Source organism: Grammomys surdaster, unplaced genomic scaffold, assembly GCF_004785775.1.
Source record: "Grammomys surdaster isolate TR1022 unplaced genomic scaffold, NIH_TR_1.0 125834, whole genome shotgun sequence".
NCBI lineage: Eukaryota > Metazoa > Chordata > Mammalia > Rodentia > Muridae > Grammomys > Grammomys surdaster.
Window position 1 is genome coordinate 3,879,331 of NW_021620662.1, and position 13,227 is coordinate 3,892,557.

The window sequence follows — 13,227 nt, forward strand, 5'->3', positions numbered from 1 at the left end:
AGCAGGGTTCCAGGAACACCTGTTAAGGACTTTGCTGCTCCCGGACCCCCAGGTTCTGGACTTGTTTTACCGCAGTTCTTGTGCCGGGCTGTGTAGCAGGGCGTGCTGGCTGTTTGTCCTTGGGATCCAGCTCCTGGGAGGAGCTGGCTCTCCGCCTTTGCTTCTACACGAAGAAACTCGCAGCCCAGAGTGGGATTACCCCCTCCCCCGAGGCATTGAGGTACGGAACCTCTCTCCAGCCCAACACTCAAAAGCCCTGGGCGTTTATCCCCTATTCACATAGCCAGCGACCACAACTCCCTCCCCCCTCGCCCCTGCCCCTCACTTTCCTTTTGCAGATTAGATGAACTCCTAAGTGGAGAGTAGCCGCTGCAGGGAGTGGTGGCGCGGTGAGATGGGTCATTATGCTGCATAGAGTGCAACAGAGAGAGGTTGGAGGACACTATTCTCCAGTCTCTGGCAACCGAGAATTTATCTGCCTCACTCCCTTGCTCCGCAGTCCCTGGTACCTGTGTCCTTTCCTTCCAGGACGGGCTTCATCTCCACCTCTATCTCTGACCTTCCTCCCTCCCCATCCTCTCCTACCAGGGGCTCTGCGCGGTGCAGTGCAAGATCCCTGATCGAGTGGCCTTAGAGGTCCACGGAGAATCCCAGCGGGGACATCATTGCAGCGGCTCCACTTTGCCACTCCTGCTCCTGCTGCTGCTGGCTCAAGCTGTCCCACACTGAATCGGACCTGCTTTGGGTGCGTGCCTCCCTGGACTGTCCCAGGACTGGCTGTCTACACAATCCTTTGGTTGCACATTCCTGGATTCCTCATCTGAGAAGAAACGCCAGGGGCCAACGCAGTAAGTAAATTCAAACTCCTGTTCTCCTTCTAAGACCATGAACAACCCTAAAGGAGCCCTGGGTCCTGTCAGGGATAAAAGGGCATGGGGAGGGGTTTCCAAGAGGAGCCTCCCACCCCTCCAGGCATTAAGTGGAACACCGGAACTAGGTGGGTTAGTACCACTTCGATTTTCTTCTTTTGCTGGACTTTTTCTTTTCTGCTGAAGGTTATAGACTGTTCCTTGATGGAGCGCTACAGTATGAGACAGTAAGGTATGATTCTGCCCAATCTTCAAAACTCAAGCACTTTCTAAAGTGCAAGCTCATGTAAGGTTTTCTAAAGCTGTTCAAAACTAGAGGTTTATTTAAGCTTCCATTCATTTCCCCAGGATGGGATTACCTACTAATAGAAGTCTATGGTTGTGTGGCAGGAGGTGACAGTAATATTTAAATGCCTTTCTTAGTAGAGGCTAGTCATTAAAATCTCAGTGGCATGCAAGAGACTACAGAAGGATCACAGACAGGAAGCACAAATACAGGAAAGAGAAGCATTCGTTGACTTTTTAAATGATCCATCCATCTCTACTTAGGCAAACACTCACACCTCATATGTAGCTTAATTAAAGTCCCATCTCCCCTCACAGAAGACCCAACAGGTGCAAGCAACTATAGTTTGTGGTACAGTGCTTGAGATTTTTCCCTGGGGAAACAGTCCTGGAAAGAAGGCTCGATAGTATGTCAGGCTTTGCCCACCTGGAGTGATTCTGTTGCAGAAATAATTTGCAAACTCAGAGATTTCAGCATGTAGTCAAAGCAGGAGAAGCTCTCCGACTTATTAAAGAAAGCACCTAGAGCGTCAGAAAGAAAAACGTCGTTTCCCTTTCTACATTTAAGTGCTTCTATAACAAATTCAGTAAAGGTGCACCTGTTCAAGAAAACAGCACTACTCATAGTTTTGAATTTCTTGAATAACCCGAATGTCTCATTTTGCCTTTTTTCAAGGAAAGGCTCCCTCACTGCCTCTTTCTGGCTTGGTTGGGGGCCTCTGGAGTGTCACACATGGTAGTATCTATCCTCTGATTCTCTTTTACTCTTCTGCTTTTCCAGAAGTGCTGTTGAGAATGATACATTCTGTGTTCTAGGTAGTGCTTTGCCCCAGCCCAGGGCTAGTACTGTGCCTACGTGCAGCTCATAGTGTTCACAGACTAATAGCTTGCAGATCGATAGCCATTCCTGCAGAGGAGCCATAGGACTCGAATAAAAAGGACTTCAGAGTAAAGAAAATGTGATTGAAAAGCAAAGAAGGAAATAGTCAATAAATCAAATATGCTTCTCTTCCCAGTGCCCTTAAATCTGCTGCTTACACTCAGTTTGTCAGTGCAACCTTCAAACTCCAACTTTTGGAAGTCTGCTCAACTCCAGTTAACATGGATGCCCTGAGTAACTGCTCCACAAAGTCAGTTTCTTAGCCTAGGAAAAATGGTACAGCCAATCAAATGGGCCAGGGTTCAAATGCCATGTTCCCATAATGGGTAGTGGGGCTGACATCCCTGGAAAGTTCTGTTTGAAATCTATGTTGACCTGGGTAGAATGCACCAGTATAGCAACAAAGGAAAACACAGAAAGTTCCCAGGCCCCAGGAGTGTGTGTGTGTGTGTGTGTGTGTGTGTGTGTGTGGCAGGGGGAGAGACAGAAATACATATGAGCACTTGAGAGAGAAAATTCTATGTGGAGGAGTATACTGACAGGCAATTTCAGAGGTTGTAATCAGAAACAGAATTAATAAGGTCTTAGGGCAAACTTCTTGTAGAAGCAAGTAGCAGTCTAAGAACAAGCAAACAAACCTGAGGCTGCTGTGGCACAGCAAGGCATCCAGTGTGTTGTTACATTCAGTAAAGGAGAGGATTGAAATTATACTTTGTATTAAAAAGATGCAGTAGTTATTAGCAAAATTGTATTCTTGTTTACCTTTGTATTGTTTTTATCCAGTTATTGAGTGGCTTTACTCTGCTAGACAGTGCACTGTGAGAGTAAACAGTAGATCTTTAAAGAGATTGCTGTCCTAGGTCAGTTAATTGGAACAGTCACTCTGTGGTCTGTGTTGTGGGCAGTGATTGAATCGAGAATGAACCTTCTGGATGACCAGGAGAATGACAGAGTCCTCGGTTCACCACATGGGAAAGCCTGAGGTGTTCTCTATTTGGTAGTTATTCAGTATGACGGAGCAGCAGATGCATATTGGGATGTCAAGGGGGATTAGGACAGAGTGTCTGCAGGAATGGTGTCAAGCCTTGAATGCTATACTAAGGAGCCGAGATTTATTTTAATGAGAAAACAAATTAAAATGTGTTTTGAGCAGATCATGAAACAAAACTAGTCCATTCAAGGATGTAGAAGAGAAAAGGAGTCCATGTACAGAAATGGTTGTGTAAGAGGTAGGAGATGAAGATTGAAAGTTAGGCCAATTTGAGATTGCAAGAATAACCCCTTGTTACTACCTTAAAGCTAAGGGACATAAAGAAGAGACAGTGTGACAAAGGCCCATGAAACAGCTCCATCCACAGGAAACTCTCACAAGGAGTCTACATTGTAGAAATCAAGGCTGCAGAAGGGCTGCTGAGGCACTACCCAGGGCACAGAGAGAGGGAGGAGCAAGCCTTGGTTTCTTCTTTTGCTTGCTTTCTATACATGCAGCTTTCTTTTTAAAATTATTTATATGTGTATAGTGAGTGTGTGTGTGTAAGTTTATATATATATTATATATGTGCATATATGTTCATACATATAAGTGTGTGCTTATACAGGTGTGATGTAGGTATGTATGTGTATTGCGCAGGTGTGGTAAATGTATAGGGTATGTATGTATATATGTATGCATGTGTAGACTATATATGAATGTGTGTAGGGCATATATAATGTGTACTTAGGGTATGTATGTATCATACATATGTGCATACATATGTATGCGTGCATCCATGACATAGCATACACACAGGTGTGAGGACACAACCTCAGGCCTAGGTTTCTTACTCTCCACCTTTATTCTTTTGGACACAGGGTCTCTACAGCCACCAGGATGCCTGACGCATAGGCTTCTGAGAATTCTCCTATCTTGCAAAGGAGCTGCATTATAGCTGTGCATTAAGCTTCCGGCTTTACATGGGCTCTTTTCATATCTCTCCACTTGCGTGGCAAGCTCTTTATTCACTGAGCCAGCTCCCCTATGCCTCCTGCTTTTTAATTCCCTCCAAGTGCCTTCCATTGATTCAGCCCAACCAGGATCCTGAAAAGTGGGAGCCTGGAAGCGAGGGAGGGCTCTGTGCAGCTCAGTGACACAGAGTAGGACAGAGGCAGTAAAGGTGGGAAGTGGAGCAGGGCCAATGGAGCCAGCCAGCATTATCTGTGAGCTCAGTAAGCCTGACTCATCTACGAATGGTAGTAGATGGTATTATAATTGGTTAAAAAATTCATTAAAAGATCTTATGAATTAACTACTGAAGTCTTTTCTGAGTGTATTCACTAGGCATCAGCACTAGTGTATTGAATATGGGTGTTTTTACACACTTAACTGAATTCACAGTAAAAGCAAATATATTATTTTAAGCACTCTAGTAGAGAAATTTCCTGCTGTCTTAACACCCAGCAGGATTATCCCTTCGGGATACAGATTTGCAAAGGCTTGTTGAAAGTGTGTTCCCGTAAATGTAGCACCATGGTGAATTGCACATGGCTTTACCTGTTAGGCTAATGAATTGTTGAATAAACGCGGCAGAAAGGAGAGGAAGGAAGATTAGAAATAAGATGAATGGCTTTAAGAATAACGATGATTAGGAACTGTGCCAAACAAAACCAATGCAGTAGAATGGAGGACGAGACAGGTGGGAGAGAGGGAGGCAGCCTAGCTGGGGAATCTGTTTTCTTTTATCCTCTTATATTTTATTGTATCATAGTCACTACACTTTAACATCAGTTTCCTGAAATATTTCTAATAACTTCATCATGTCTAAGAGAAAACTAGTTCTTACATATTTCATATCAACTAAGTTTTCTCAGAACTTTTATTGACTCACTTATTTACTTTACATCTGGATCACAGCTTCCTCTCCTTTGTCTCCTCCCAGTCCCCATCTTTCACCTCACACCCCACCTACCCCTTCTCCCCAGAAAAGGTGAGGCCTCCCATGGACATCAACCAGCCCAGGCATATCTAGCTTCTTCAAGACTAGGCATATCCTTGTCAACGGAGGCTGCACAAGGCAGCCCCAGTTACGGGAAAGGGATCCAAAGGCAGTCAATGTAGTCAGAGACAGCCCCCTGTTCCCACTTTCGTAGTCTCATATAAACCCAGCTTTACAGCTGTTATACAAGTGCAGAGGGCCTAGATCTGTCCCATGCATGCTCTCTGGTTGGCAATTTAGTCTCCCTGAGCCCCAAGGCACCTAGGTTAGTTGACTCTAAGTTTTTTTGTGTGTGTGTTGTCCTTGAGCCCCCTACCTCCCTCAATCCTTCCTTCCCCTCTTCCACGGGATTCTCTAGTTGGCTGTAGGTCTGTGCATCAACTTCCAACAGTTGCTGGGTGAAGCCCCTCTGGCTACATTTATGCTAGACTGCTGTCTTCAAGTATAGAAGAATATTATCAATGGTGTCAGGGCTGGGCCCCTTCTCATGGCATGGGTCTCAACCTGGGTTGGCTCTTCCCATAAACTCTTCTCTATCACCCACCACTGCAAAGGCAGGGATCTTGTAAGCATCGGAGGGCTCAAGAAAACAAGAAAGCCTAGAATGCTTATCTCTTTTTTAAGCTTTAAGGGCTTTAATTAATTTATTGGGTGCAGCAGATCACATAGGTAGGGAAATTCAGCAATGTATGGTAGGAGAGAAAGAAAGGTGCCCAATCTTCTCTATTTAGGATTTAGGGGGTAAGTTTAAACTTGGGCCTATTTTTTTAATGCAGTACCTTTGTAGTATTCTGCGCTATGTTGTGTGGGAAGTTACTTTCAAACCATTAAACAAGCAACACCTCTGCACAGAGTTCCGTTTTAAACATCAGCTGGCCTAGTAAAAAATCAGAACTGTGTGCTTGTAATGCTAGCATTCACACCACACACACATATATACACACACACACACACACACACACACACCTGACTGAGGTGGGAGGAGGTAGGCTAATGTGCACAAGAAGTGAAAGGAACAAGAACTGTGTGAGAGTCCAGTTGTTTTGCCTTATTTTAATATCACAAAGATCAGGCACTCAGCACAGGCAGATATCTGCCCCTTTGTTATATCTTGGGCTGCTGTATAGTTACACATTTCAAACAATTAAGTGGATGACACTTTCCTTTAAGTTAATTTGTTGAATTCATAGCAATTACAAAATTGATAAACTTTATTGCATTCCTTTTGCAATAAAATGGAATTTATTTGATCTTATTCATTGTGGAACTGGTTCTCTCTGATAGAAAAATGTGTTCTTGTTATGATCATAGATATTTTGAATTCCTGATTTTGTCCATCCCTAGTTGTTGATAGACTTATGTAAAGGATTTGCCTTTACGAGACCTATGGTGTGATCAATCAGAACATAGCTATCTGGGGGAGCTCTGTCTAAACTAAATCAATCCCTTTAGAATGGTTCTCTGTTTCACTAACTTTTCTATGTCATTTTTATTATAGATTCTTGTGCTACTTACAGGCCAAGTGAAAGTGAAGTGGTTCTGAAGATGGGCCCAGTAGGTGTCGAGGCAGATGAGAATCAAACTGTAGAAGTGAAGGTGGAACCCTATGGGCTGGGGCACACCACTCCTAGAGGTGAACTGCCCCCTGATCCGGAGCCGGAGCTCATAGACAGCACCAAACTGGTTGAGGTGCAGGTGGTCCTCATATTGGCCTATTGCTCCATCATCTTACTGGGGGTAGTTGGCAACTCCCTGGTAATCCACGTGGTGATCAAATTCAAGAGCATGCGCACAGTAACCAACTTTTTTATTGCCAACCTGGCTGTGGCGGATCTTTTGGTGAACACCCTGTGCCTGCCATTCACTCTTACCTATACCTTGATGGGGGAATGGAAAATGGGTCCGGTCTTGTGTCATTTGGTACCCTATGCCCAGGGTCTGGCAGTACAAGTGTCCACAATAACTTTGACAGTCATTGCTCTGGACCGCCATCGTTGCATTGTCTACCATCTGGAGAGCAAAATCTCCAAGCGAATCAGCTTCCTGATTATTGGCCTGGCCTGGGGCATCAGCGCTCTGCTGGCAAGTCCCCTGGCCATCTTCCGGGAGTACTCCCTGATTGAGATCATTCCTGACTTTGAGATTGTGGCATGTACTGAGAAGTGGCCTGGGGAGGAGAAGAGTGTTTATGGCACAGTCTACAGCCTTTCCACCCTGCTCATCCTCTACGTTCTGCCTCTGGGCATCATATCTTTCTCCTACACGCGTATCTGGAGTAAGCTGAAGAACCACGTCAGTCCTGGAGCGGCAAGTGACCATTACCATCAGCGAAGGCATAAAACAACCAAAATGCTGGTGTGCGTGGTGGTGGTGTTTGCAGTCAGCTGGCTGCCCCTCCACGCCTTCCAACTCGCTGTGGACATCGACAACCACGTCCTGGACCTGAAGGAGTACAAACTCATCTTCACCGTGCTCCACATTATTGCTATGTGCTCCACCTTTGCCAACCCCCTTCTGTACGGTTGGATGAACAGCAACTACAGGAAAGCTTTCCTCTCAGCCTTCCGCTGTGAGCAGAGGTTGGATGCCATTCACTCGGAGGTGTCGATGACCTTCAAGGCTAAAAAGAACCTGGAAGTCAAAAAGAACAATGGCCCGACTGACTCTTTTTCCGAGGCTACCAATGTGTAAGAAGGAAGGTGTGAAAGCACATGGGTGAATTGTGACCAGAGCTGCCAACCTGATTAGGGAAGGTTTTCTGGCCTGTGCATGCAGACCTCCTATTGTATTGACTCAGAAGCCATAGAACGTAAGCCCCAGTGGTATTATTGCTGGAAAACTGGCTGGCAGAATGAGGTGAAAATAAACAGATTGCCGTACAACGTTCCGCTTACCGATGCTTGGATGGTAGTGGAGGAGAGAAGGAAATCCAAAGAAGCAATTGGTATCAGCCCAGCATGGTTAAAAGGGAGAAGTGTTAACTCTGAAAGCACAGTAGGATCTGCATCAAGAGTGTCGCAGATTCTATGGGCTCTCTCATCACTGGATGAAAAGCTACTGAACAACTCAGATTTCCCTCGGGAGCCATAGGCTCTCTGTTAGGGTGTTTTGGTTTTATTGTTCTTCCTAAGATGAAACCTAAATGAGAATGCTATAGGTAAACATGGCTTGCTGACTAAGGCAATGACTTCAAGATAACTTCAAGAGAATAAACACATTTGTTATACCAGTAATATTTTGGCAATGATGGGAGAGATCCTTATATACTCTGAGCAATTAGTTGTTCTTAAAATCAAATGTAACTGTAGGAAGTTTGATTTTTAGTTCAGAATCAAAATCTGAAATTATCAGACTGAAAAGAAATGTAAACTATTGTCTTATTTCTTGATTTGAGATATTCCAGCTTTATGTGGAGATTGTTTAGATGACAAGTAAGCAACTCAGTTCTTTTGTTTATTGCTAATTATTAAAGTCTTTTGGAACAATACAACTTCTGTTACCATTTCTGCATGGGAGCAAACAAAGTTCACACTAAAAATTAAATCATACTAAAACATAATTTTGTAACAATTTGAGTTTAGTTGTAAAAACTCACCACCCCACCACCACCACAGCTCTAATATCTTTACAGACACTGTAGAATTATCTTCTTTGGAGCTCATCTTCAGTCGACAAATTTATATTAAGTAAAAATATAATTTCATTAAAGTGAACCCATTTGGTAAGACATTTCAAAAACTGAGTTTATTCCACTTTGCAAATTTTGGTTTTCAATAAATTTCACATAAGTATTCTCTGTTTAAAATTAGTATATTTTTGGTAACATATATATACAAAACAAAAGCATATCTATAAATAGGGGAGCATTAGCAAATTTCATTTAATTTTTATTTTATGAATATAGCTTTTATTTCAAAGGTAACCAACCAAAGATAATTAAAACTCTATTTTGTTCACACAGAAAAGTAAGAAAAAGAGATGTTAAACTAGTTGCACTTCTCTTGATGCTGAAGTTTCAATGTAGACATATTTTTGTAAATATAGCATAATCTGGGAGTATATTCCTCACATTTTAGAAATATTCAGTGTAGTCTTATACTTAGTTATGATATTAATTTTGTGTATATATTTAAAACGCAGACTCTGTCTGTTATCAAATTCCTTTCAGTGTGGAAATAAAAGACTGGTCTCAAAGTGAACTATTCCTCTGAATACTAAAAAAGGAACAAAGCAACAAAAGTAAAAATAGAAGTAAGGTGGACTAGAAAGTCAACCTAATACGCTGCTGTCTGAAGTGTGTCATATGTCTATAAAATATATTCTTTTCTGTTGGACTCTGCACAGTCATCTGAAGATAAGCTTTTTACATTTTATGCATAAGTTACTTTGCTTAAGATGTTAACAGAAGGTTGTTGTGAAGTCTCTATGTCCTTTGCAGATTTCTTATCCTGTGTAAAACCTGTATGTTACTGTGACTCCGGCTGTGATGGTAAATTATTGGAATCCAATTAGTGATTCAATTAACATATTTGTGATTGAGTTTATATGTCAACTCAGTAATAAAGCATCTTTTATGTGCTAGTTTTAATGTTAAAATAAAAAGAATTTGAGGAATTGTGTAGAGTTTCCATGTAGCTCTTGCTTTGCCCTTTGGCTGAAACTGAGTCCCTCACTGTGCTGTGAGCACCCTAGTGACTTCCTGTGAGTGCTCTGTGAGAACATGTCACTCTTCACTTTCTGCCCAGATCTTTCTCTTGAATGTCAAGCCTGTATCTCTATCAACTGATGAAACATGTATTTATTGACCCCATCAACAGACATACAGTGTGCCCCAAGCAGAACCTTTCAGTTTAGTACAAATGTCCTGATCCCACTTCTAGCTTGTCACCAGTCTACTGTATACTATTTCCCAAGACTTTACTCTCTGAGCCAGCCCCAATATTCCTTTTCCCTTTACCCATATTTAGTCAAGTCCTGCATTTTAATATGACTACTAGCTATCTCTTGAATCAATTCACTTTTCTCATCCTGTCATACATACTATGGCTGTTTCCCAGGCCTGTATTGACTCTTATGTAGGTTAATATAGTCGACTCCTATTTGTTGTCTCTGAATCTTGTCCTTTTCACATACAATCCAATATTTATCTACTTTTTTTTAATTTATTGATTTTTATTTTATTTTAAATTTATTTTTTTATTGGATGTTTTATTTACATTTCATATGTTATCCCCTTACCCCATCCCCCACCCACCCGGGAACCCCCCCATCCCCTTACCCCTCCTCCTTCTTCTCCGTGGATGTAACCCCCACCTAACCCCCCCCACTCCCACTTCCCCACGCTCAAAATTCCCACCCCCTGGGGCGTCCAGCCTTCATGAGGTCAAGGATCTCTTCTTCCACCTGTGCCTGGCAGGGCCCTCCACTCTTACATATTCAGCTGAAGCCCTGGATCCCTCCATAAGTGCTCTCAGGCTGGTGGTTAGGACCCTGGGAGCTGTGGTTGGTTGGTATTGTTGCTCTCCTCATGGTGCCACAAACCCTTTCAGCTCCTTCAGTCCTCACTCTAACTCCTCCATTGAGAACCTCATGATCAGTTCAATGGCTAGTTGTGAGCATCTGCCTCTGAATATGTCAGACTCTTGAAGGTCTCTGAGGAGACATCCATATCAGGCCCTTATCGGCATGCACTTCCTGACTTCCACATCAGCATCTACCTTTGGTGACTGCACATGGGATGGATACTCAGGTGGAAAGGTCTTCAAATGGCCCCTCCTTCAGTTTCTGTCCCTCACTTTGTCTCCATATTTGCTCCCTTGAGTATTTTGTTGCTCCTTCTAAGAAGAACTGAATCACCCCCACTTGGTCTTCATGTGGCCTGTGAGTTGCGTCTTGGGCATTTCAAGGTTCTGGGCTAATATCCAATAATCAGTGAGTGAATACCATGTGTGTTCTTTTGTGATTGGCTTACTTCACTCAGGATGATAATTTCTAGTTCCATCCATTTACCTAGGAACCTCTCGAATTCATTGTTTTTAATAGCTGAGTAATACTCCATTGTGTAAATATACCACATTTTTTTAATCCATTCCTCAGTTGAAGGACATCTGGGTTCTTTCCAGCTCCTGGCTATTATAAATAAGGCTGCTATGAACATAGTTGAGCATATGTCCTTGTTATATGTTCGAGCATCTTCTGGGTATATGCCTAGGAGTGGTATAGCTGGATCCTCAGGTAATGCTATGTGCAATTTTCTGAGGAACCGCCAGACTGATTTCCAAAGTGGTTGCACCATCTTGCAGTCTCACCAACAATGGAGGAGTGTTCCTCTTTCTCCACACCCTTGCCAGCATCTACTATCACTTGAGTTCTTCAAAACAATATTTATCTACTAACCAAAACAGTTAAAGAAAAAAAAAGAACCTCAGGTTTTATTAAGTCATTTTTCTGATAAAAGTCTTCAGTTGTATCCTCATAAATCTTATTTTAAGAGTTTTACATCTTATTGAGAATAATTTTAATGACTTGAAAGGCTGTTAAACATCTCTATTGAGATTCTCTCGAAGACCAAACCAGTAGAACCCACATATAATTGTATGAGGAGATTTATTAGAATGCTTCACATATCAGGGGCTAGACAACCTTGTGATGGTCATCTGCAGAGTGGAGATGCAGAGAAGTCAGTTACTGTTTGGCTCAAAAACTGAAATCTCTGGGACAGGAGTATTGATAGTACAACCCCAGAGTGATTCTGATAGGCTAGAAGTTCCCTGGAGAGTCCCTGATATTCGGCCACACTGAATGGCTGGTGAACCAGGAGTCTCAAGTCCCTGGGTGATAACAGCAGCTGTAGATGAACTCACTGAGGAAGACTGAATCTTGTATATACTGGCTGGCTTTCTCTTCCATATTTATTTCCTCTGAGTCTCTGACCTCTTGGGTGGTGCTGTTCATGTCTCCACTCAGTTAATCCTCTCTGAAAATGCCCCCCACAGACACAAAGATCTCCCAATATCTCTCAGTCTCATCCAGTACTTAATCAAGGCTGATGTTTGCAGCACCTGCTTGTGTCTGTCTGTTTGACCTTATGCAAATTCTTTTTGTTCAGCTGCTAGAGTTTAAGGACCCTGAACAGGTGTTGTCTTAATCATGTGGAATTGCAGTACTTGTAGTTCCTGTCATCAAATTGATATTCAATAAATATTAATGAGACTCATCAAGGAAACTGGAGTGGTTTTTTTTGTTTGTTTGTTTTTGTTTTGGTTTTTTGAGACGAGATCTCTCTCCTGTAGCCAGGCTGGCCTTGGATTTAATAAGGAGCTGAGAATGACCTTGAACACTTGACCTCCTTGAACTTTTACCTCCTAAGTGCTAGGTTATACCTGTGTTCCACTAAACGATGCTTGAAGTTAATTTTTGAAGTGAATATTAAAGCCAGTGTTTAAAGCTAGATCCATGAAGTAATAAAACATAACTTTGTCCATTCGGCCATACTCCATCTAGGAAAACAGGGTTTCCAGAAGTCTAAGAATGATGTTTCCTTGTACAGGCAGCATCAGGGTTTGCTATTTGCTTGTCTTGTCTTATTTAAATGATAAATTAATTTTTTTAAAATGGCATTAAGTCTAGGCAAGTGATATTTTCTCTCAAAGCCACTATACTTCAGCAGTGACATACTTAGGCAAGACTGTGCTGGAAAATGTGTTGGAAAAATAAAGAATAAAATGGAGGTGATGGCTTGCAATCTCTTACAGTAATATCAACCTGTTCATAAGAGCTATGGGACACTTGGTTTTCACTGGCTAAGAGCCCCATGTATATCAGGAAGCAGCAGATAACAGAGGAAGTACACCTATTCCTGAGGGAGTTGAACACAGAAGAGGCAATAATTGATGCTCAGCTCACTGGATCTGGCAGGACTGTGTACACCGGAGAATTAAGAAAGAAATCAATTCAGTATGGAACTCTGGACTGATGTGGGGCTTTAGTGGCTTTTCTCAGGGATATGATGGGATACAATTTTTATGAGCTAGGAGGGGTTGAGAAGACAAAGCAGAGAAAAGCTGTATCCAAATCCCTAGAAGGAAAATACAACATGACTTGTGTCAGCTTGGACTTCCTAAGAGGGAAATGAATGTGTATGTGTGTTCTGGGGGGACAGAAAGTCAAATACTATACTTCTGAAGTTTTAAAAGGCTTTAAAGACCAAACATAAATGATA

At 42.4% G+C, this 13,227-nt stretch overlaps 1 protein-coding gene across 2 annotated transcripts; it reads left to right on the forward strand.

The window, feature by feature from the left end:
* The first annotated feature begins 589 nt into the window (after positions 1-589).
* Npy2r (neuropeptide Y receptor Y2) lies at positions 590-9,618 on the forward strand. Of its 2 annotated transcripts, XM_028789511.1 has the most exons (3): positions 590-848; positions 6,524-6,639; positions 6,979-9,618. In XM_028789511.1, exons 2-3 carry the CDS (start codon positions 6,552-6,554, stop codon positions 7,695-7,697), a joined length of 807 nt encoding a protein of 268 aa, XP_028645344.1. In that variant the 5' UTR covers positions 590-848; positions 6,524-6,551; the 3' UTR covers positions 7,698-9,618. The 2 variants fall into 2 exon arrangements, with proteins under 2 accessions (XP_028645344.1, XP_028645343.1); XM_028789510.1 differs by having other exon boundaries at positions 6,524-9,618.
* Positions 9,619-13,227: the final 3,609 nt, after the last annotated feature.